The sequence below is a fragment of the Palaemon carinicauda genome, chromosome 8 (assembly GCF_036898095.1).
Source record: "Palaemon carinicauda isolate YSFRI2023 chromosome 8, ASM3689809v2, whole genome shotgun sequence".
Lineage (NCBI taxonomy): Eukaryota > Metazoa > Arthropoda > Malacostraca > Decapoda > Palaemonidae > Palaemon > Palaemon carinicauda.
The window spans coordinates 168882510-168904891 of NC_090732.1; the positions used below are offsets into that span (position 1 = coordinate 168882510).

General features: G+C 37.2%; 1 protein-coding gene across 5 annotated transcripts in view; it reads left to right on the forward strand.

Annotated features, from left to right (window-relative positions):
* LOC137646121 (zinc finger protein 142-like) overlaps nucleotides 1-19142 on the forward strand; it is a 38420-nt gene extending 19278 nt beyond the window's left edge. For 4 of the 5 annotated variants that reach the window (XM_068379325.1, XM_068379328.1, XM_068379329.1 and 1 more), the window contains 6 exons: nucleotides 5701-5801; nucleotides 7268-7400; nucleotides 7545-7629; nucleotides 7801-7969; nucleotides 11109-11217; nucleotides 14885-19142. In XM_068379325.1, coding sequence (XP_068235426.1) covers nucleotides 5701-5801; nucleotides 7268-7400; nucleotides 7545-7629; nucleotides 7801-7969; nucleotides 11109-11217; nucleotides 14885-18052 — 3765 coding nt within the window. In that variant the 3' untranslated portion in view covers nucleotides 18053-19142. The remainder of the gene's footprint in view (nucleotides 1-5700; nucleotides 5802-7267; nucleotides 7401-7544; nucleotides 7630-7800; nucleotides 7970-11108; nucleotides 11218-14884) is intronic. The other variant, XM_068379327.1, reaches the window with a different exon arrangement.
* Nucleotides 19143-22382: the final 3240 nt, after the last annotated feature.

Consider the following 22382-nt stretch of genomic DNA (forward strand, 5'->3'; position numbering starts at 1 on the left):
CAATTGTAAATTTGAAGTTATAGGAACTTTTGGAGTCCTAGGTTATTAGCAATAGTTTAATTCCTAGAAAAGTCAAAATCTCTTAAGTTGTGCTGTTGCTTGATAGTACATTTAAAGTTTTAGAAAATTATAAAAATCGTAGGTTATTAGCCGTGGTACAATTCTATGCTTTTCAATGATTTAAGTGTTCAGACACTCTTTGAACTTCTTTGAGAAAAGCTTTTAGAAAGGTGGAAATTTAAGCAATGTGACAGAAATGTTTTAGACATTTTGAATTAGGTGGAGAAGGATTCAGCAAAGACTATCAAACTAGTGTTGAAGATGTGTTTGAAAGATCCTGTGCTGGGAACTGATGACAATGTCCTAAAGGTAGCTTTATGTGTAGAGGAACTGATCAGCCAATTCCTTAAGTGAGAGGCATTTGAAAGTTTTTTTTTTTTTCTTTGAGGGATTTTCCATCAGATGTAGTTTTGAAATCAGAAAGACTACAAAATATTAGTTGATGAATTCTCAGTAAAGGCAGCGAGAGCCAGCAGCTGCAGAGTGTGTATGTACTAAGATGGAAATGTATTTACCATCGCTGCTCTGCCAGTTTTGCCAGTTTTTTTCTCTAAAAGGATCCAGTTTCTGGTCATTTGTTGCTTCTGGTTTATTATATATCATAGTAGCATTGATAATGTAATTTGATTTTTCCCTGGAGTGTACGTTCATAATTATCATCGTCGTTGATCATTTTTCTTTCTTGCGGTAAGAATTTCGTTTTTCCTAAGACCAGACTGAGGCTCTGGCCAGTGAAGCTCGTTGTACACATTTACCTCTGCCAATGAAGTTGGGAGGAGGTTATGTATTTGCCCCTGTTTGTGCATTTGTTTGTTTGTGAACAACTCCATGGCCATAATTTTACTCGTAGAGTAGTGAAACTTTCAGGGATTAATTGTTATTTTAAGATGTGGAAGTAAATTTAATTTTGAAACTCCTAGGTCAAAGGTCAAGTGGTCGACCAAATTAACCCTAACTTTAACCCAAATTTGCACATGGTTGTCACACACACTTAAAATACGCCTTCAGTCTAAATTGATCTTGGAAAAAGTAAGCTGCTTTCAAGAAATAACATACCAAGATGGAGGTCTTGCACTCTCAGAGTGCTTTTCTAGTTATTCTTAATCTTATTACGTTATCTGTATGTTTTAGACAGTCTTAAACCCATAGTCAAAAGGCTTCTTTGTGCTGTACAGGTGGGAGGGTTAGTAAGGTAAATCATGAAGATCTCAACTTTGTCATTTCTGTGAGATGCTGTCAGTTCTCTATTTTTCCTTCCTTTAAAAAGGTTTCTAATCAGAGTTGAAAGCTGTTCTTTGGCACTAGGTAAATACATATAGGTTTCATATTCACAATATTTTGGAAGACTAAGTGAAAGAGCTTCAATTCCACTCGGCCATGCCTTTATCATTTCAGTTGCTTTAGAATTAGGTCTATGTTTAGAATTTTGTTCTGAGATATTTGATTTGTGGGAAACTTTACTCACAATTGGTAAACTTGATGTTTTCATATCCTTGGGTATGGTATTTAAAGAATTTATCCTTAGCTGACCCGTTTACTGTCGTGTATATTGTAGAGAAACTAACTTGACGGTTTAAATTTAAGATGCTGTATGATAATGGGAAAGGTCACGAACATAGAGTTTGAATGCATCTAGTTCCAAAAGGAGACCTGGAATCCAAATGAAACTTAATGAATCATATTTCTGAAGATCTGGTTCCATGTGTAAACCAGATTTCCGATGGATTAAAACATATATGGGTTTTGACTTGGTTTCGGATTTCACTTGTTTATCTTGCGATATTTTATTATATAGGTATGTATTAATGTACATACATCCAATATCAATACTAGCAATTTTAGTAATTTTTAAGGGAAATAATTAAAGAGGGGAATGAATTTAAGACATGGTTGTTCTTCTTTACACTAGTCAACTGCATACTTTACTGTACTTCACAATGGTTTCATGTAGCAATTTTGGTGTGACATGCATGGGAGGTGTGCACTGTAACATAATTGATATAATGAAATTCTTGCCAATTTTTCACTTTCCGAAAAATTTTAAATTTATTGCTTTAAATTTGTTTGAAGTATTTGGCACAGTATATTGCACAGCAATTTCAAAGAACTCTAGTTGTACAGTCTATATTTTTTGTGGTTTTAATGTTTCAAACCTGTTTTCCTTTTTTTTTTTTTTTTTTTTTTGGCTTTGACAAATGATTCTGTATTTAGTATGAGCTAAGATGTAAGTGTATTCTTTTAGTTTTTGTAAGTTGTACTGTAGTAGAGTTTAGAATTTCTATATATTCAATATGTTGGTTGATCTCTATTGCATGCATGCCTGCCCACTTGTAGTAAGTCACAAAATACATTATCACTGAGCTACTGTGGTCTGTAAAGCAGTACAAGGAGAATTGAAGTGTGAGCATTGTTATGCTTCATGCAGAGTAGTATTTTTAGATAAAATTTTGCTTGCCCCTTGCTCATGTAATTTGTATCCTTTTCATCCCAAGTCCATCAGTCTGTTGTGTCCACATTCAAAGTCTGAAGTGCCCTCAGACACATTAAGTCTTATCTTCCATACAGAAAAAAACACATTGTCTATCTTCCATACAGAAAAGGGTCAATTCATCTATTCGCACCATGGGCCCATTGGTAGGTGATGTCAGCTCTCTCTCATTAGCACTGTTAACACAGCTCTTCAGATGTATAACTAGGTTTTTACTCGGTGATCTTTGACAGTTTTCAGTTATCAACATTCTTATTTATTTCTTGCTACACCTGTAGCAACAGATGCTTCAATATCCATCTGTGATATGTGTGCTTTTGCCTGCATTTATCTCATCGTATTCAGACACCACTACCTCTGCAGACCCTGTGCTTCCTATTTAAAGATTTAAAGGCCTCTCATGAATGGCAGAGACAAGGGACAATGACGTTGCTTTATCAAGCAGGACAGTGCCCAAGCCCCCTTGCCATCCAAGCGAGGACCATGGAGGGCCAGGCAATGGCTGCTAATGACTTAGCTGATAGACATGTAGGCTTCCTCAAATAACCCAACCTTAGCTCACAAGGAGGGTGAAGTTGCAGCGACCAAAGAAACTATCGAGTTTGAGTGGGACTCGAACCCCAGTCTGGCGTTGACCAGTCAAGGACGTTACCACATCAGCCACCACAACCCTAAGCTGGCTTCTCCACTGTCCCTTTGGAACATAGTATATCAGCTCTTAAGGTGTTTAATGGTATACCTCTACATAACTCCTGTCTCAAAATGTTGCTTATCCCTGGAGCCCTCACCTTTAGTAGTCCGTACAGAGGTACTGTACATGTTCATCCTAGAAGTGTTTTGAGAGAAAGATGATAAGGTATCATGACCAACATGTTAGCCACAAGTTCTCCAATTGAAATCACATATCAATTAGATCTAGTAGTCGTAATCAAAGTCATGTCACAAGGAGGTTGGAAATAACCTCAAGTTTGGTAACCTTACAAAAAACAGGACTACAAGGAGCATCTATACCATTTTGTTTAGTCAGAGGAAAGTGCACACTGCTTTGCAAATTGCTCTCCTAGAAAAATACTTCTTTTTCATTTTTAAGCACTCTGTTGTTGTTTTGTCTGCAATTACGCCCAGCCGCCACAAAAGGAAGTATTCTCGGCTGTTCTTATCTCCCGGCCCTCTAAGACCTTGGATAGTAAGTCAAGAGGTTTTCACCCAGTTATGCCCAATATGTTTACACCTATTTTGACATCTGAAACCACCAGATACCCATATACTCCAGTTACTTCTGCTTCATTTAAGAAACCCAACTGTGTTCTGTGCCCCAATGGTGTTTGCCAAGTTCTAAATGTTTGACTAAGACAACAGAGATTGCTGGATAATGCAGGAAAAGACGCGCTCTGAAATTGAGGTCATTATTGTGTGCAAGATTTTTTTTAATGTGTAGCAACCACATCATCTGAAGAGGAAAGTTATGGCTTAAAGATTTAGATTAGATAAAGCATTGCTAAACTCCACCAGAGAGCTGTTTAACTTTCCCGTTGCTACCATGATATCAGATATCCAAGATGTCATGTACCTGGTGGAGGTCAGAGGGACCTCCACTAGATATGACCATCCCATACCTGTCATGTATGTCTTTGGCCTGGCCTTCCACAGGCCAAAAGTTTTCTTTAGGTTCAGGATTGTTCCTTGCAAATTTGCCTCTTGTCTGTTTTAAGAATGGCATAAGGAAGTTGGAATACGCACCCTTCTGTCTCTTATAACTCTTGCTTAGCCTGACTTGACGGAAGAATTCCACTAACAGATACTTGCCCCACGATTTTGCTGGAGTGGGTTTTTATTGCTAACATTTCCCTCCTGGCAGAGGTGGCTGCAATATTTGGAGGATGGTGCATTTGCAGGGTACCTTCTGGCCAACTTTGTAATGAGGAAGTGGATGCAGCTACCAAGGAAGTCTCTCTCTTGTTGTAGTCATCTGATATCAAGGACTAGTCAGTTGCGCGTTCAACAAATACTGTTTCACAAGATACTGGCCAAAGAGTCCTTTATTGGTCTACTGTGACAGTTGTAGATGTTCCCCCATTCATGGCCTCGGGGATGCCATTCTTCATTTGTCAGATTTTAAATCAAAAGATGTTATGCATAAGTGAGGAAGATTTTGCCCAGCTTTCATTCATGGTGGGCCAAGTTTAACCAGTGGTATGATACGCAGCAATCTAGAATCCAGTCCCAAAGTGCCCTCCTTGGTCCACAGAACTCACAAGACACGGGGAATTTCAATTTTTCAACCTTCCGTGGATGAATTCGTGCACAAAATAACTTTGTGATGAGCAAAATAAGTTTTAATGACAAGGGACATCTTTTTTTCATGAACAAAAACTTGAGTATCCACCATCAATGTTCTCATTCTTGCTCTATTACTTTCAATTGATACTTTTGATACTACTACCCACTAATGGCTCTGGTGTGTGCAAGTGTGAATGTTCTCTATTCAGTCTGGAAGACAGATACTGTATGGATATCAGTTGGTGATTAGGTTGGCATTTGAGACCTGAGAATGACAACACAACATGTTATTAAAGATATCTTTGCCTTTTATTTGAAATAGTGTAGAGATGTAGTTTTACAGTTATTTTATGCTTCAATGTAATTAAGGTAAGGAAGAAGAATGAGTTGAATATTATTGGGGTGTCTTTTATGGTTCTATATAACCTCAGAGGTATTGCTCAAATCTACTGTTTGATTGATATCTACATTTTTTTTTTAACTGTGGGTTATACAATATGTTTATGTCTTTGGTATATGATATATTTGTGGGTACCACATGCTATATATATTGCATTGGGGTTTGAAGTTTTTTGTTTTGTTTTATGACTTGTAAGATTAGATTGACAGAGGTTTCATATACATTTTAAAAGTAAGTATTATATTAAGTGGTAGTACTGTAATTTTTATATATGATGAAATGCAGTTTGAAAAGTAATGAACTCCATCCAGTTTGGAACCAATGGCTGTTGTTCGTGTTAATTAAACCAAAGGAAGTTGTTCATATTAATCAAACCATTGGAAATTGTTCATATTAGTTAATCCAATGGGAATTTTTCATGTTAGAAGTCTTTTGAATAGTCTTCCATGTTTGACAAACGGGTTCTTTACAGGTATCTGTCTCTTCTACCGGTGAAGATGGACGAGAAGTCGCTAAAATGGTTTTGGATCATGAAGGCAATCCTGAATGGAAGTGCAACACTTGTGACTTTAGGTAAAGTGTGATAAGAGTAGAACAAAGTACCTCTTTAGTTTAAGGCACTCATTATCATCATCTCCTATGCCTATTGACGCAAAGGGCCTTGGTTAGATTTCGCCATTCGTCTCCATATTGAGCTTTTAATTAAATATTCTCCATTCATCATCTACTTCACGCTTCATAGTCCTCAACCATGTAGGCCTGGGTCTTCCAACTCTACTAGTGCCTTGTGGAGCCCAGCTGAACGTTTGGTAAACTAATCTCTCTTGGGGAGTGCGAAGAGCATGCCTAAACCATCACCATCTACCCCTCATCATGATTTCATCCACATATGGCACCCGAGTAATCTTTCTTATAGTTTCATTTCCAATCCTGTCCTGCCATTTAATTCCCAATATGATTCTGAGGGCTTTGTTTTTAAATCTACAAAATCTGTGGGATATTGTTTCATTGTCATACCATGACTCGTGTCCACACTGTAACACCGATCTCACTAAACTGATATATAGCCTGATTTTTATATGTAATATCTGGCGATTTGATTTCCAAATTTTACTTAACGTAGATATTGTCCGATTTGCTTTTTTCAATTTTTAATTAAACTCCCATTTTAAAGACCCTTTATTAGAGATCATAGTTCATAAATATTTAAAGATTATGAAGAAAGACAGAGGTGATGAGAACAGAATATGCAATGGAAGATGAAATATCATTGGAAGGAGGAAGGATAATGAGGAAGAATCATTTAAACATTTAGGAACTAAGCTCGTTAATATAAAATGATTTAAGAATTAAGTAAATAATGTATACTAACTTAACAGAAACAAAGCAAATTAAACCAATAATACTCCAAGCTGAGTCAAAACACATGAAAAAGGGCTTACTAACATGTGGCAGAAAGTAAACCCTGAAAAGGATACTCAAGAGGACAATCTTATGGTTGCTGGACCACAAAAGATAAGCTTTTGTGTGTCTGACTGAATAAGACTTTTTCTAAAGACATTGAGAACCTTGGATATGGCTATTAGTTATCTTTGATGTTTGTAATGAAACAGAAAATTATTTTGGTTGGGGTAAATGTTTAAGGATCAGTGGTCAACTTGAAATTTCAAATGTATCTTATCTGTGACCCTACAAATGTGAATGATCCTGCAAATGAGAGAATGGATTGCCTCTAGTGAAAAATAAAAACTTGCAAAATTAATGAAATGCATCTTCAATTTGCACTGTAACCTCAGGTTTTTAGGGTAATGCACTAAAACATTTAGAAAACTTTTTATATGTCAACTTATAAAGGAAAATACATATCCTATGAATTAAATATAAAAGGAAATAAATATCCTATGAATTTAATTTAATACTAATCACTTGTGTTTACAGTATATTACACGGAAGTAGTTATTGGCTAAATCTTAAACATGTCCTTGTGCTTTACTACTTGTCATTCCTAATGTGATCCTAAAATTTCGTTCCTTTTATAGGGATAGTGAACGAGAAACAGTCGTGCAGCACGTTAGGCTAGCTCATGCACGCGGTGGACCCGTGTCTTTACTTCATGCCGTCCATCGATGCGATGTATGTGGATATGCGGCTGGCACTAAAAGAGCTGTGCAGGTAAGCGAGAAAGATATTTGAATGTAGAACTACTGGGATTTTCTCCTTGTTCTTGAAAAAGATTAGTACCTTTCATACTGTTTTTATGCATTTAGTATACTAAAACTACTGTATAAATTGCTTAACTTTTTTTTCCCTTTATAGTTGCACATTGACAATAGCCATGGTGGCCAGGGTGGTATCACCAGCCGCTGTGAAGGGCAGACACCGAACCCAAAAGATTCTTCAGGCAAGTACTTGTCTTAACTTTACTTTCCAGTAGGGAAGCTTTTAGATTAGCAAAATCTTCGTCGGGGTGTGCATGTAGCCCTAAGCTCCTTTATATTAATGATATATAAGTGAATTGAAATTTGTGTCAGTTTCATAACCGAAGTTAAATCATTACCGGTTCTTATTTCAGGTGATGGTGAACATGATCATCACGAGAGTCCCCGGACGATGAAGTGTCGTATCTGCCCTTTTTCTTGCAAGAAGAGAAGCGAGATGAGAGCCCACATTGTGTATCATACGTCTCGACCAGACTGCATATTTAAGTGCATGTTTTGCCCTTACTATGTTCCAACAAAATTGTAAGTATTGGAGTTTTGCTTTTTTTTTTTTTTTTTTTTTGATAGATAAATTCCTGAATTTTAAGCTTCAGAAAGGATATATTTTAGTACTGTACCTCGGTTTTGTAGGGCTACTTGTGCTTTTAAGCAATATTGTATTTTTTGATCGGTTGAATGATTATAATACACTTCTGTATTTTTTCTTGTAAATTGGTTATAGTTAAATTCACCACATTCAGTGTGTGAATGCTCTTCATTGATATTCATATTCTTTTGAATGAAAATTAGTTGAAAAGCGACTGCCAATGGACGCCCATCTATTTCTACTCTCTTAATTGGTATTGGACATATTTTGTCCAGTCATTACCAGTGTTTTCCACTTTCTTTCATTATTTAAAGGAATGAAAGTTTTTCCAAATATATGAAATTATATATCAATGAAATTTTTTTTATCTGTATGATAAAGAATTAAATTCCTATCTTTAATAGTTTTTGTGCTTAACTTTGAATTAATGGACAATTGTGTCTGTGCCTTGTGTGAAAGCTTAACCTTTTAAGACATTACACCCTAACAACATCTACTGTATTTACACTCACTATGAAACTTTTATCTGATTAGTGTTAAGACTTATAATCCCAAATAAAATATAGTTTGTTCTTACATGAATGGAAAACCCTATCCTTCAATAGGTGTATGTTTTCAGCATAGCTGGAACTCGGCTGTTAGTGTTTTAACGAGGTGGCTGTACAGTAGTTAACGTCTGTTGGGGGCGTAGCCCCACCCACCCGACAGGCCACTGAGCTCCACTTTGTTTTCAGGCCTTGTAGAGTACAGATGTACTTCCTTTGCTGTTACCTGGCTTGACAGTATTAATCTTTTGTGTTTTCTTTAGGGTAATTGTTGGCAGTTCGTTGTATGTGATGGTAATTGTTGGCAGTTCGTTGTATGTGATGGATATTTGACCACATTCCTGTTGCTACTTATTTCCTATGGAGTAGAAAGGAGTGTCTGCTGCCCTGAGTTGAAGAGGAAGGCTGCTGTCCGTCTTTTTCTTTTCATTGTTGTCCCGTGTCCAGACAGGAACAAGAGACGAATCTTCTCATGGTGCTGTCTCTTCATAGAGTTCCCAGGCTATCCACCGCCTCGCCTTTTCCCCTTTATGGGCTAAGAAGTCATAAAAGACCAATGTATAGTAGTTGCATATACGTGACTCTTACCGCTTCTCTTCCCTTGGGTGAGAGTGCTGCCCCATTAGTTCCCGTGACTTTTCATCAAAGACGAAGAAAAAGACAGCCCTAAGAGACAAGATAACACAGAGGATACCTAAGTGTTCCATTGTCTTATCACTTACAGTCGTGAGGATGGAAGGGTTCTGCCCTTTATTTTTCATTTTTGGATGGAGAATCCCTTAATACTAATCGGTAGTGTGTTCGCGGGATCCTTCAGTTTCTCTCCCCTTAGAGAGATGGTTCTGCTTCAGGAACCCCCCTTAACACACTTTGCTGTGGATGAAGAGAAGATAACAACTTGTGTACATGCTGTTCCTGTTCAAGTGTTCATAAGTTCTTTGCTGTTATTCGCTTACCCACTAGTTCTCTACTGTGCATTCGCTCATCCATGAGGTCTCTGTTGTAGATGTACCCACCAGCTCTCTTCTGTTTGCTTGTATAAGTTTTGCAGGAGCTTATATCCTCAACTGTTCGCGCACACTCTTCCGTGCTCTCTTCTGCTAGCGCATACCCACCAGATGCAGAACTCTACTTTTCCCATGCTCCCTGCTTTTGGCATGAACTTAGCTGTTCCAGAACACACTGTTTGTTGTTTTTGCACATTCTGCAGGCACTATACTGTTAGCCAGCTCGTCTTCCTAGAATTCCAGAGACGAGAACATAGCAGATGGACCTTGGTGGAGCATATGATCAGCGACCAACGTGAACCCATTAATGTGGAAAAACCATTTTGTCCCAGCTGTCTGATCCCAGGACAGGATCACCATGTACATGATCTCCATGATTCTGGCCTTTCATATCACTAGTTGTTTCTGTGTGCTCTGTTATTGCTTAAGCAGTCCTGCAGTGACTTGGGATTAGAGAACTTTTGACATCTGCTTTGTTCCAGCTTTTCCAGTTCAAAATACTGATGAAAGTGGAACCTATGATTGTTTTCATTGTTTGTACATACATACATACATACATACATATATCAAGGCACCTCCCCTTTATTTTGGGGGGTAGCCGACATCAAACAAATGAAACAAAAAAGGGGACGTCTCCTCTCCACATTCCTCCCAGCCTGACAAGGGACTCAACCGAGTTCAGCTGGTACCGCTAGGGTGCCACAGCCCTCCCTCCCCCCGCTGCTTCCTCCAGTGCCTTGGATGACCGTGGAGGTAGCAGCAGTAGGGGATTCATTGTTTGTAGGGGCTACAAAATCTTCCTTTCTTGAGCGACGCGGGTTTCTCGTGATCTACCCTTCGCGAAGAACGGGAACATTCTGATTGTGCCAATGCTGAAAGTCTTCTGATGCAGAGACTGTTCCATGACCTAGATCTTCAGCTATGTTGGAAATATACGAATAATAAAAGACTGGTTTGTATAGTTAGAAAAAGTACAAAATTATTTTGCAGATTTGTTATATTCTGTATACTCTACGGACATATCGTAGAGACTGGGTATTCAATAGATTAGCTTTTTTTTTTTTTTGCAGTCATTGATTATTTCATATCAAGTGACTTCCTTCTGTTTTACCCTTTTATTGAGAACTTGTACAGCATTTTGTCAAAAAATCCATGAAAAAGGCTTACCTAAAGTTAATATCTAGTACGAGTATATTATGTTGGCATTTATTAGAAATTTAACATACAGTTAAATGTGAATACTCCAAGAAACCTTCTATTTTATATGTTTTCTATTTGCCAATGTTCCATAAGTATAACGGGTAATATATAGGTTCCGTTGATGATAATCTGCTAGTACTTTTTAATTTTTGATGATTTATTCATAAGAAAACATTACAAATAGACACTGAAATACCTTCCATGGCCTCAGTGCTAAAGATCCCTAAATAAATCTTGGCTGCATGTCATTTGTTTGAATTTTGACTTCGTCTTTCAAAGATAAGATTTCTTAAACCACTAACCTAGTCTTGTTATATTTTCAGAGAGCTGTTTGAGCATCTTAGCCTTCATGGAATGGAAGTTCCAGCATCAGTATTAGAAGCAGTTGGAAGAAACAGTGGAAGTAATAACTCTTCACCCGGTCCTAATCAGGTAAGGCATTCAAAGTTGTTTCTCTATAATCAATTACCAATGATCCTCAAAGGATGACCAAGTTGAAGTGTGCTGCTGGTAGACGTAAGTTGTAATGTTCATAAAGAAGTGAACTGAATATGTTAGGTGTATGTATATATGATTATTCCCCATTAAGTGACATCTGGAAAATTTAATTTACATTAGGTCTTTATTTTTGACATTCATTCATTCATGGAATATTGGTAGTCTTAGAAAAATTAAATTCTGTATGAGTTAAAGTTACTAAGAATTCACGGTTAATCCATTGTCATACATGTGGCTGTATTTATGAGGGTATTGAAATGTCCAAATGTATAGTGAAATTACGTAATAACCTACAATGTAATGTGTTATGAAAAAAACCCACTACAGTATAAGATATAGAAAGGAAAATTAATTATAATAATACAACAAAACTTAGGAGACCAAATTACAGGGGTGCATCGTAACCTAACCTTATGATGGTATAGGACAGCTGTAAATGTAGGGTTGGTACGAGGTGTAGATGCTAATGCTCCTGCTATTACTTGGTCTTGTAAGGGAATGAACATGCATACCTTTAGTGAGGGTGAAGGCTGTCACGCTTTCCTTCCATCTTAATCATAGTGTGTCCGAGAGACTCCTTCACCTAGATCGACTAATACACTTTGACCTCCTTTCTCATGTGAGATGATTCTGAATCTTACGAGATATCAACCAATTCCTCTACTTGGTTTCATGGGAGGAGTAGCGCTGTACCAAAATCCGGCCCTCTCCAAGAAGGTGTTTCGGGGTGAGGTACAGGGGCTCGCGCTACTGCTGCCAAAGCACTGCTGATCTTAAAATTGGTAGCAACCCTTATCCCTCTTATGCTGGAACACTTCAGGGATGTTGAGACTTTCACAATATCTAAAGAACCACCTGTATTTACTGAGAGCATTTCCACTTGGAAGAACATTCATGATATGCTCTTGCCTTGTACGAGTCACAGGAAGATTCGTATCAGGAACGTCTCCTTCCCAGAGAATGGGATTCGTGAGGCAGTACATGTGGGCACAAGCCTGCTATCTCTGTTTGGTCTCGTATGAAACTGAACACGCACACACTTGTGCAGGAAGGTAGTTGCTGCTCTTATCCCCTTCCTTCTTCAGTTAGTGCCTGAGATGACAACTTTGCAGAAAGAGCATCGATGAAGTGTGCGATCAACATGCAGATTGAACGTTATGGCATTAGTAGGTCATCTCATCACAGCTGAATGATTCTGTAACACAATCTTCATGATCCCGCTGCCGGGCTTCCATATTGTCATCGGTTCCCATACTCTCAAAGCTGTCGTCTTCTGACCAGCCTGAATGGAATCTTTCTTTTATGGGGTTTTCGGATACCTCGCAATTTTACCTCTTGTGTCTGACCTGCAGTAATATTCTGGATACAGAATGTTTGGCATTTGCTTTGTTTCAGTTTTTCCAGCCTACTATACTGTTGAAAGAAGAACCTATAATTGTTTTCATCGCATGTACAGGCTACTAGATCTTCCCTTCATGAGTCCCAATGTTTCCTTATAGTCTTCCCTTTGTATTTCGTCCTAACAGGATCGTTCCGATTGTGTTCGCTCCTCTTATGACAGACTTCCTTATGCCTGTCCTCTATGATCATAAGTTTCCACCGGAGGATTGGCCACTTGCTGCTATTGGAACCATGCGATCGAAACCATATAACATGAAACCACATTAATGATCTTACACTCATTTATCTTGCTACTTTTAAGTCTTTATGGAATTATTACACCTGTTACCTAGTATCTGTTCCTTCCCAGTGCTCCCATCCCAGAAGTTTTCCAACATGACAGTATCTTTCAGCGCTTGATCTAAATCGTGAAATTAGTATACTCGGCTAGTAACTGTTGCTCAGGGAGTTTGTTTATGCTTTAAAGGAATATGAATACTACTTTACCATAAAGGTAACTTTTTCTGGTACAACTTGTTAAAATAAATGGTTGACTATCTTGAAGTCAGTACTTTTTAATGAAGACTACATCCTTTGTTTAAACTAAAAGGCTCTTTTATTTGCTGTCCAAGGGAAAAGCCAACCCTTTTGGGTTGATGTGTTCGTCAGTAAGCAGAGCTATGCCAAACTCAATCTTCTGTTTTCCTAAAGTTGATGGTCGAGTGTAGCTTTTTTCGTTTGTGTCAATTAAGAGACTTACTTGACCTTGAATCCTTATGGAGGTATAGACCCAAATTATAGTTTTCCTTGATTTCTTAGTTCCTAAGTTGTGTTATTTTGCAAGTTATTTAGGAGAGCAGCTTATTTTAGTGCTTGTTGCAGAGCTGGTAATGTTACTCCGTTAGATAAATGTGATTGAAGTTATAGGCCTGCCAATTACCAACTAACTTCTGTTACTCCCATATTATATAATGTTTATGAACGCCTGTTGGGGAAACGTGCACATGGATATTGTGAAAATATTATACTCCCAAATTTGCATTTGGGTTTTTGTAAGGCCTTTGGAACTTGTGATACTCTAATTAAGATTTCCATTGTTGTGTAAAAATCCCTTGGTTGTGCTCATGAGTTCATATGGTTTGTTTTGACTTTAGTGCAGGTCTTAACCATGTACATCATTAGGCCCTTGTTCTCAAACTTGAAGTGATGGGAGTTGGTGAGAAATATATTATTATTGAATTTTTAACAAGTAGGTAGTAAAGGATTGTTGTTAATGGGAACCATAGTTACTTCAGGAATATAATATTTCGTGTTCCTTTACCTTTGTTTTTATATATGCAGGATAAGTGGCTTGGCCATGAAAAGAAGCTTATTGCTTATGCCTTCAGTGCTGCTCTCTTTACATCTTTCCCAAGTCTTGAGTATAGACTTGTGGTTATTTACTCCCTTAACAGAGATGTAGCTAAAATTAGTGCTTTTAAATCCTAACAAAGCTCAAAGTATGGTTGTCAGTAGGTCAAAAAATTGTATTCTCATAAGTAAATTTGCAATCAAGAAATGCAGGTACAATTAAAATTCTAAAGGAGGTGTCAATAATTAAGGAGACATTATCAATGCTGAGATCTGGTTGTTGAGGAGCTACTGTCCTCAACCTACTGTATTTAAAATCATATATTAGCCAGTTAGCAGTAGGCGCTAAAGTAAAGCTATTAACATTGTTTTATGGCACAAAACATGGTTTTCAGTACAACCAATAAATCATATAGTGCCTTATTTCATTGCAATGAATCGCATTTGCACCATCTATCCACCCTGCTCATATTATCTTCTTCTAATTGGTTTTAATCGAAACTCAATAGAGAGGTTATACTGTACTGTATGGGTATATATATAACAACAGATAACTGTAAGTCGCAAACTTCAGCATGAGATTCCATTGTTCATTACTACAAATAGTTTTAATATTAACCACTATCTTGATATTATGTCAAGTCATTAGATGAGGATGCTTTGCAAAGTTTAGCCTCCATTCTTGTTTTTAAAAAGACTAAGGGAATCTTTAGTAAAGTGAAATAATCATGTAAGTTAAAGAAGTATGCTTATGGGGCTATTTATTTAGTCTTTGGTAAGACAATTCATGGATAAATGATGAATAACCATGAATTTTTATCACTAAATTTTTCGATTAACCATGACACTTTTTCACCATATTTTTCTTCAGCAGGATGATGGATCCAGGCAGTTCTTATGTGGAGCATGTCCGTTTGAAACTAGAAGTCGGTCAAAGCTCATGCATCACAGGCAATTCCACAAACCAAAAGGCCTACCGTTCAAGTGCCCTCATTGTACATATAATGTAACACGGCGTCATCTGTTGTCTCAACACATTCGTGTCCATGGTGTTGACCCAGGTCCCGACGATGGCTTAGAAAATAATGACAACAACGTTGATGATCGGTCAAATTCTCCATCTCCGTCTTTAACAATCACTCCAGTCACCAGTGTTGCAACAGTTGGGGAAAGGGGTCAAGATTCTACATTCACAGATGCTTCTGCACTGCCAAAACTTACTGACCAAACCACAATGTTGTTGGAAGACATCCCATTGGTCTGGGTGTCCCGAGATAACAGGTTTTTCAAAATGTTTAAATGTCGCCATTGTCCGCATGTAAACCTTCGTAAGACAAATATACAAGAGCATGAAAAAATGCACAAATCAGATGCTGCCAGAGAATCTGGAGGGTTACATTGTCCTCATTGCTCTTATATTAGTGTTAATGCAGGTGTTATGTCTGCTCATTTGAAGGTTCATGGTGGTTCAATGGGACAGTGCCATGCCATTGTTGATCCAGCTCTGTCAGATGAAGATCAATTACGTCTCCTTACATCTAAAGCCACTTCTAGTCCTGCTTCATCTTTGCCATCTAATTCTCCTATAAAGGAAGAAAACAGTGCTAATAAATTGGATGAAAAACTTGTATACTTCTGCCAGCTGTGTCCAGCACGGTTCTTCTTTGAAAAGGAGATTCAGATTCATTCCAGATTTCACTCCGCAACTCTCCCTCACCATTGCGAGCATTGTAACTTTGGCGGCCGACAAGAGGCTCATCTTCTCACTCATGCTAAAGTCCACTCGCCTGAATATCAGCAGCGGACTCTCACCATGTTGAGTCAACATAGAGCCTCAGCTTCACATCCTCCTGTACCTGGACTTAGTCTCCCAGTAGGTACAGTTACAGAAAATGTAGCAGCACCTACACAAGACACCAGGGAAGGTAGTAGAAAAAGGCCATATGTGGCTTCGCCACCCCCGTCAACTAGTGTGATGCCCCAGCCTCCTCCCACAAGCAAATATATGTGTGATCAGTGTCCAGCCTCATTCACTAAACCTTTAACTTTACAGTATCATCAGTCTCTACATGGAGCAAAAAATCCCTACTCTTGTCAGAGATGTTCCTATGCCGGTAAAACAGCTGATAATCTCAAGCAGCATCTGCAACTTCATGAGCAACGTGATGAAGATGTCAAGACCAGCAATGCAACCAAAGAGGCTGCGGTTAAAGCGGCAGTTGAAGCACGAAATGCTTCTGCAACCGTGGATACTGTGACATCCGAAGTGGCAGCTAATTCAAGACAAGTTTCCCCAAGTAAAGCAGAAAAATACCGGGTAGAAAACTCATCTAAACCACATAAGCACTCAAAACACGACAAGGATAGCTCTTCTCACCACCCACCAATAAAGTTAAAACTGATAGGATTGCGACCCATCTCCTCAGAAAATAGTAGTGGTGGCCGGCCACAGTTCAAGTATTATGTTGAAGAGCAGGTTCCTTTGTCAGGTGTCGATCTACTCCGAAGAAAAACAGAAATGGAAAAAGAAGGCCAGCGAAAAGGTCTGTCAGAGCCAACGTTTAGTGGGAAGTCAAGCAGCAAAAGCAAATCTTCCAAGGAGAAAGATGAGTCAGAAGTGGAGAGTGATCCCATGCGAATTGGTGATCGAAACCTCCATTATCCCTTACACATCGACAAAGTCACTGGAAAGTCACGTGAGAAACGTTACAAATGTAACAAGTGTCCATCTGCATTTGAAAAGACAGAGCAGTATCATGTTCACACCAATCTTCATGGTTCAAGTCATAAGTACCGATGTCAGATATGTGACTACTCTGTCAAGTTTTATGCTAATTTTATGATGCACATTAATCGCCATAAATATCACGAAAAGATGGTTTCTCAGAAGTCTGGCGCTCCTTTGCCATTAGATGATGACCCTAAGTACTTGCCCTCAATTGTTAAGGCAGGAAATGCTAGTGACAGTAAAGCATCTAAAAACAAATATGAAGATAAAGAAAATTATGATGACAGGGATTTAACCACCACAGAACGTCAACATTTATTGTTGCAGAATAAGAAAGGTGTGGATATTTCTAAAAAGGATGTTGACAAAGAAAGACAGGTTTACTATTGTATATATTGTCCCTATGCCAATATTAGACGAGATGCTGTAGACAGTCATAGCTATCGTCATCTTGCAAATGGTGGGTATGGTGTATACAAATGTACTTTATGTGATTACACTGCCTCACAATTGAACTTTATCAAAGAGCATACTAAAGTTCATTTCCGTCCTTTTAAATATGTTAATCCAGAGGGCTTCATGCGACATGACCGACATGAAATACTTAGTACTCCTGTAGTTGTACCAGGAGCGAAGGTAAGTGATGGACAGAAACCTGGGGAAGCTAATAACCAGCCTTCCCAAGACAAGCATCTTGTGTTTTCTCATGACTCAGGTGTTTACAAGCCTTCAAATCCAGATGATAATGTGGCTGAGTCTGATTTAGTAAGTGGAATAAAAGTACATTATCGATCTGGTGATATAGTTGATGCACCCAATGATTTTGTGATCTCATTACGTCCTACCAAATCTAAAAATGTAAATAAGATATCTGAAATTAGTGATCCTGTGGCCAGTAGTGAAGCAACATGTAGTAAAACTCATGTTGATGAATCGGCTGCCAGTGATAGTGTGATAGAAAGTACAAAAGTTCCAGGAACTAAAGAACAGAAGGAAGAGGAAGCATCTCAAGACCCTAGCACAAGCGGTGCAATTGATCAACCTTCTTCCAGCTGTCATGAAGAGCAAGAAGCTAACCTAACTAATGGTCATGCTTCTTCAGATGAGAAAGAGGCCTTACTTTCTGGGTCTAGCAAGGATGATATGGCAGACGATGCAGAAATTGTTGGAATTGGAGCTGCCGTAACATCTGAGGTTGAGGAGGAAAAAATGGAGGTTGATGATGAACCACTGGAAAGTTTGCCCAAGATTTCCATCTCAAAACCATGGGGATCTGAACAGAAGCCTGATGCACTGGTTAGCTCCCATTAGGAAACATATCAGTACTGGCAGTTCTTCACTCTAGGGCTGTGAACACAGTGGTGATTACTGTATGTTGTAAAAGGAAGTGCTGTATATTAAATGTATTGCACATGAATTTACATACTAGTTTGTTCACAAAAGAATTATCACTTTACTGGCATTATTTATCTCATATTAGGATAAGTTGGCAACACATTTAATCTAAACTGCCATGATCAGGTTTTTTTTTTTTTTTTGAGACCAAAGATTTGGATGATTGTACATTTCAGTTTGTGTAGTGTTACAAAACTGATTTTCTTGATGCATTTTGTATAGCGATTACCTTTCATAGATTTTACATGATCGGTATGGTTAATGTTTTATTACACTTATGTATCATACATTTTACTGGTAAAGTTGTGCCTATGTAGAGCTATATCCTGTATCTTTCAGAACTGGTGATTTAAGTTTTTAAAAGTCATTTACCATAGATTTAAAAGATATACCAAGATTTTTTTTAGGAAATATATAGAATGAAATATTTTTAGATCCCACCGCATCTCGCATATTCCATGCATTGTAAATAGATAATTGTAATTGGTCAATACCTCTTAAATTTTTGTATCTTGTCATCTTGGTTTTTCTTAATTTATTTTTATAGTTCCTGTATATATTCTGGTTTGAATTGTTTGAGCACTAAAGTTTTTGTTTCTGAGACCCATGTTGATAACCTAAAACTTTGTTACAGTAATAATTACATAAACCTGATATTTGGGTATCAGTATTGTATATTGTGTAGAATATTTATTGGTGCCCTTTTGTAATCATAATCCTTTATGACATTTTTGGGGATCTGTTCGTTTATAGGTCAGAGTTTAATTATTAGGCAATTACGTTATTTGTTTGCCAATATCAATTGGTATATGCCCCACCCTAAATAATGAAGCTTCGGGTATGCATCAGTAATTCACTGGAAAGTATGAATTTGTCGTTTTCAGAATGAGCAGCCATCGTACCGAGAGGTTAGACATACATGCAAATGTTTTTTAGTAAGCGTGCTATCATTTTGCATCCTCATGAATAGCTTATTAAAAGCTGAATTGTCATGTCCATAAGATATGATAACTAAATACTGTACCTCCAAATTTGAGATATCCAAGTAAAGTACACAAAAACAATTTTTCCTGTTGAATAGTCTTGTTAGAATTGCTTTACATTCCAATTATGTTTTTTTTATTCATTAAAAAAGTGGCCGAAGTATCACGATGATTCACGTAATTTTCGTTTGACTTTTTGAAAAGGAAAATGAGTACAAAACACGTCTAGTTTTGTTGCCTTTCAATTTATAGTCAAATCAAGGTAAAGTATCAGTACCAAGTTGGAGAAAATAATTTTAAATAACAAGACAATACAGTACTCTGTGCTGTTACCGTAGAATTTTTTATGCTGATTATTTTAATGGAGAGAGATGCAACAGCTTTTTAAAAGAAAATTATACATTTTGTATAAATGATGTGCTTTCATCTCCTAAGAGACCTTTCCGCATGTTAAACGGATTAATCAGTATAATTGAGACAGTACTCCAGAAAGGGAGAGAAAATATTGATTTTTCAATTTGGCAAAGTAACATTAAATTAGTAGGTTCGAAACAGCTAGTTTCATTATTTAAAAAGATATGTTTGAAAAAACTTTAGGTATTTTTTATCGTATAAGAATTTTACATTTATTTTTTACTACAGATAGGATATTTCATACAAACTTATTAGAATATATTTTAATTTGGTTTGAAACTTAACAATTTTTTTGTTAGAAATGTTTTAATTTTAACCTGATATAGAGTGCAGTACAGTGCCTACTCATATCTTCAGATCTGGGAAAGTAATTCTATAAAAGGCACCAAAAATTGAAATGGCGGATGCATATGACATTTTATGTTTTGTTGGTTCTAGTAACTGGCCATTTTCTCGTCAAGGATCATGATTATGAATAACGACCTGTACTTTTCAAGCGTGGAAATGGAAGCTTTGCTTATTCCTTTGATAAAGTGTTCTTTACAAAGCATTTTCACATCCATATAAGTACAGTACTGGAGTTTTTTAATTTAACATATCTTAGGATGTGAGCTTCTTGAAAACAAAGCTCGTGTAAATTAATCGTTGGGAAATTAACTAGTTATGGGGAATGTACTTTTTTATTTTTTTTCTTGGCAAATTTGCTGTGTGATATGCTATACTCAATCTATCAGTGAATAGTTCATAGAGCTTCATTTATGTAGCAATTATCCTTTTAGGTTTTATGCTAATTGTCGTTACAATTACCCTTTCATGGGAGTTGTCATACAACCAGTATATGATCATGCTCAATTCACATCAGTATATTCTAATTAGTTCCGTGGTAAACAAGTCTTGTGATTCAGTTCCTGTCCGTTGTGCAGTGTGGGGAAGTCGTATTGATTTGATTTTTGTATCACTGAGTACATTATAGAACGTGGGAAGCAGTTGGCTTAAAGGAAATTGATTTTATCGTTATTTCAGTTACAAAATGCAGTGCATATATGAGTTATGTTATCTTTAATACTGAAGTTATTTATTTTTGTTTTGTAAAAAAGTTTTAGGTTAATATTTGAACTATTTTAAGATTGTTCCGAAGTCATGTTGAATGTTTTATATAGCCATTCAAATAGTCTGTTGACAGTCATTATGTAAATTTAATGCCCAAGTGTGAAGGGTTTTGTAATATATTTTCACATAAATTTTATGCGAAATATAGTCCCTTAATTTCATTCCTGAAAATGCTTGTGTTGTGATTAACTAGACGGTAGTCAAGAAAAAGCGTGAAATATTCTTATGTGAGAAAACAAGGGTTGTTTGATTTCTTTTGGTTCCTGAAGAAATACAACCTTGTATTCAGCAACAACCTAATACACCTGCCGAATATTTCTGACAAGGAAGTTCTCTATTGGCATTGTGAGTTCAATTAACTTGCAAAATTTTGCAATAAGAAGTTAATATATTCAACCTATATGTTCTTTAGTTGGATATTATCAGGGTTTAAGACCAAGAAACATATAGGAGAAATTAGGATTATAGAAATATTTTGTCCCTGAAAATTTTCCTACATGTCTGGCAGTGTTGTCTCGATTGGCAGTTATTCCTTATGCTCATCTTCAGTTCCTGAAAATGTAAGCGTAGTCTTCATGGTACAATGATCTTTGAGAAAATAATCAATGGGTTAATTACCCTTTCTTAAAATTGCAAGTTAGATTTCCATAGGCTTTATCTTTTATCAGAGTAAGGAGAAATATATCTATATTCAAGATTACTTCCTTATACCTAACATTTTTCAGAAATCAGTTTGGGTCATAGACAGTCCCAATTCCATAATGGTTTGTGAGGATGACTGCCACTCCTGAGATACCTTTTGTTTGCATTTAACATCTCATGGTTAACAAGAATATATTTTGCTAAAAGTTTTTTTTAGAAAATGGCATGGTTTTGCAAAATCTCAAGTCAATCTCGGCCTTAGGTCATATTCATGTCAGTAAAGGTTTAATGATAGAGGCAAGGGACAGCGACAGTGCCCTAAAGATTGACCATATAAACATATGTGTCCAAGTCCCCTCTTCAATAAGCTAGGACCAGGGAGGGCCAGGCATCTGATGCTGAGTCATGACTTTGGGTAGACTTACTCTCGAGGTGCCTTTTTGTGTGACGATTTAAAATCTCAGTTAACAAGAATTTTTTGCTAAAAGTTTCATGAGAAAATTGCTTGTTTTTGTTAAATCCCAGTCAATCTCAGCCTTAGATTAACTTTCTTTACCTGTGAATAAAGGTTTAGCAATAGAGGCCAGGGACAGTGACAATGCCCTAAAGGCTGACCATAAAAACATGAACTGTGTCCTCTCTAATAAGCTAGAACCAGGGAGGGCCTGGCAACTGATGTAAAGTCATGATTCCTCGGGTAGACCTCGTGAGGTGCCTTATTGTTTAAAGATTTAAAATCTCGTAGTTAACAAGAATTTTTCGCTAAAAGTTTCATGAGAAAATTGCTTGTTTTTGTAAAATCCCAGTCAATCTCAGCCTTAGATTAACTTTCTTTACCTGTGAATAAAGGTTTAACGATAGAGGCCAGGGACAGTGACAATGCCCTAAAGGCTGACCATATGTACATGAACTGTGCCTAAGTCCCCTCTCCAATAAGCTAGAACCAGGGAGGGCCACGCAACTGATGCGGAGTCATGACTCCTCAGGTAGACCTACTCATGAGGTGCCTTTTTGTTTAAGGGTTTAAAATCTGGTAGTTAACAAGAATTTGTTGCTAAAGGGTTCATGAAAAAAATTGCTTGTTTTTGGAATATTCC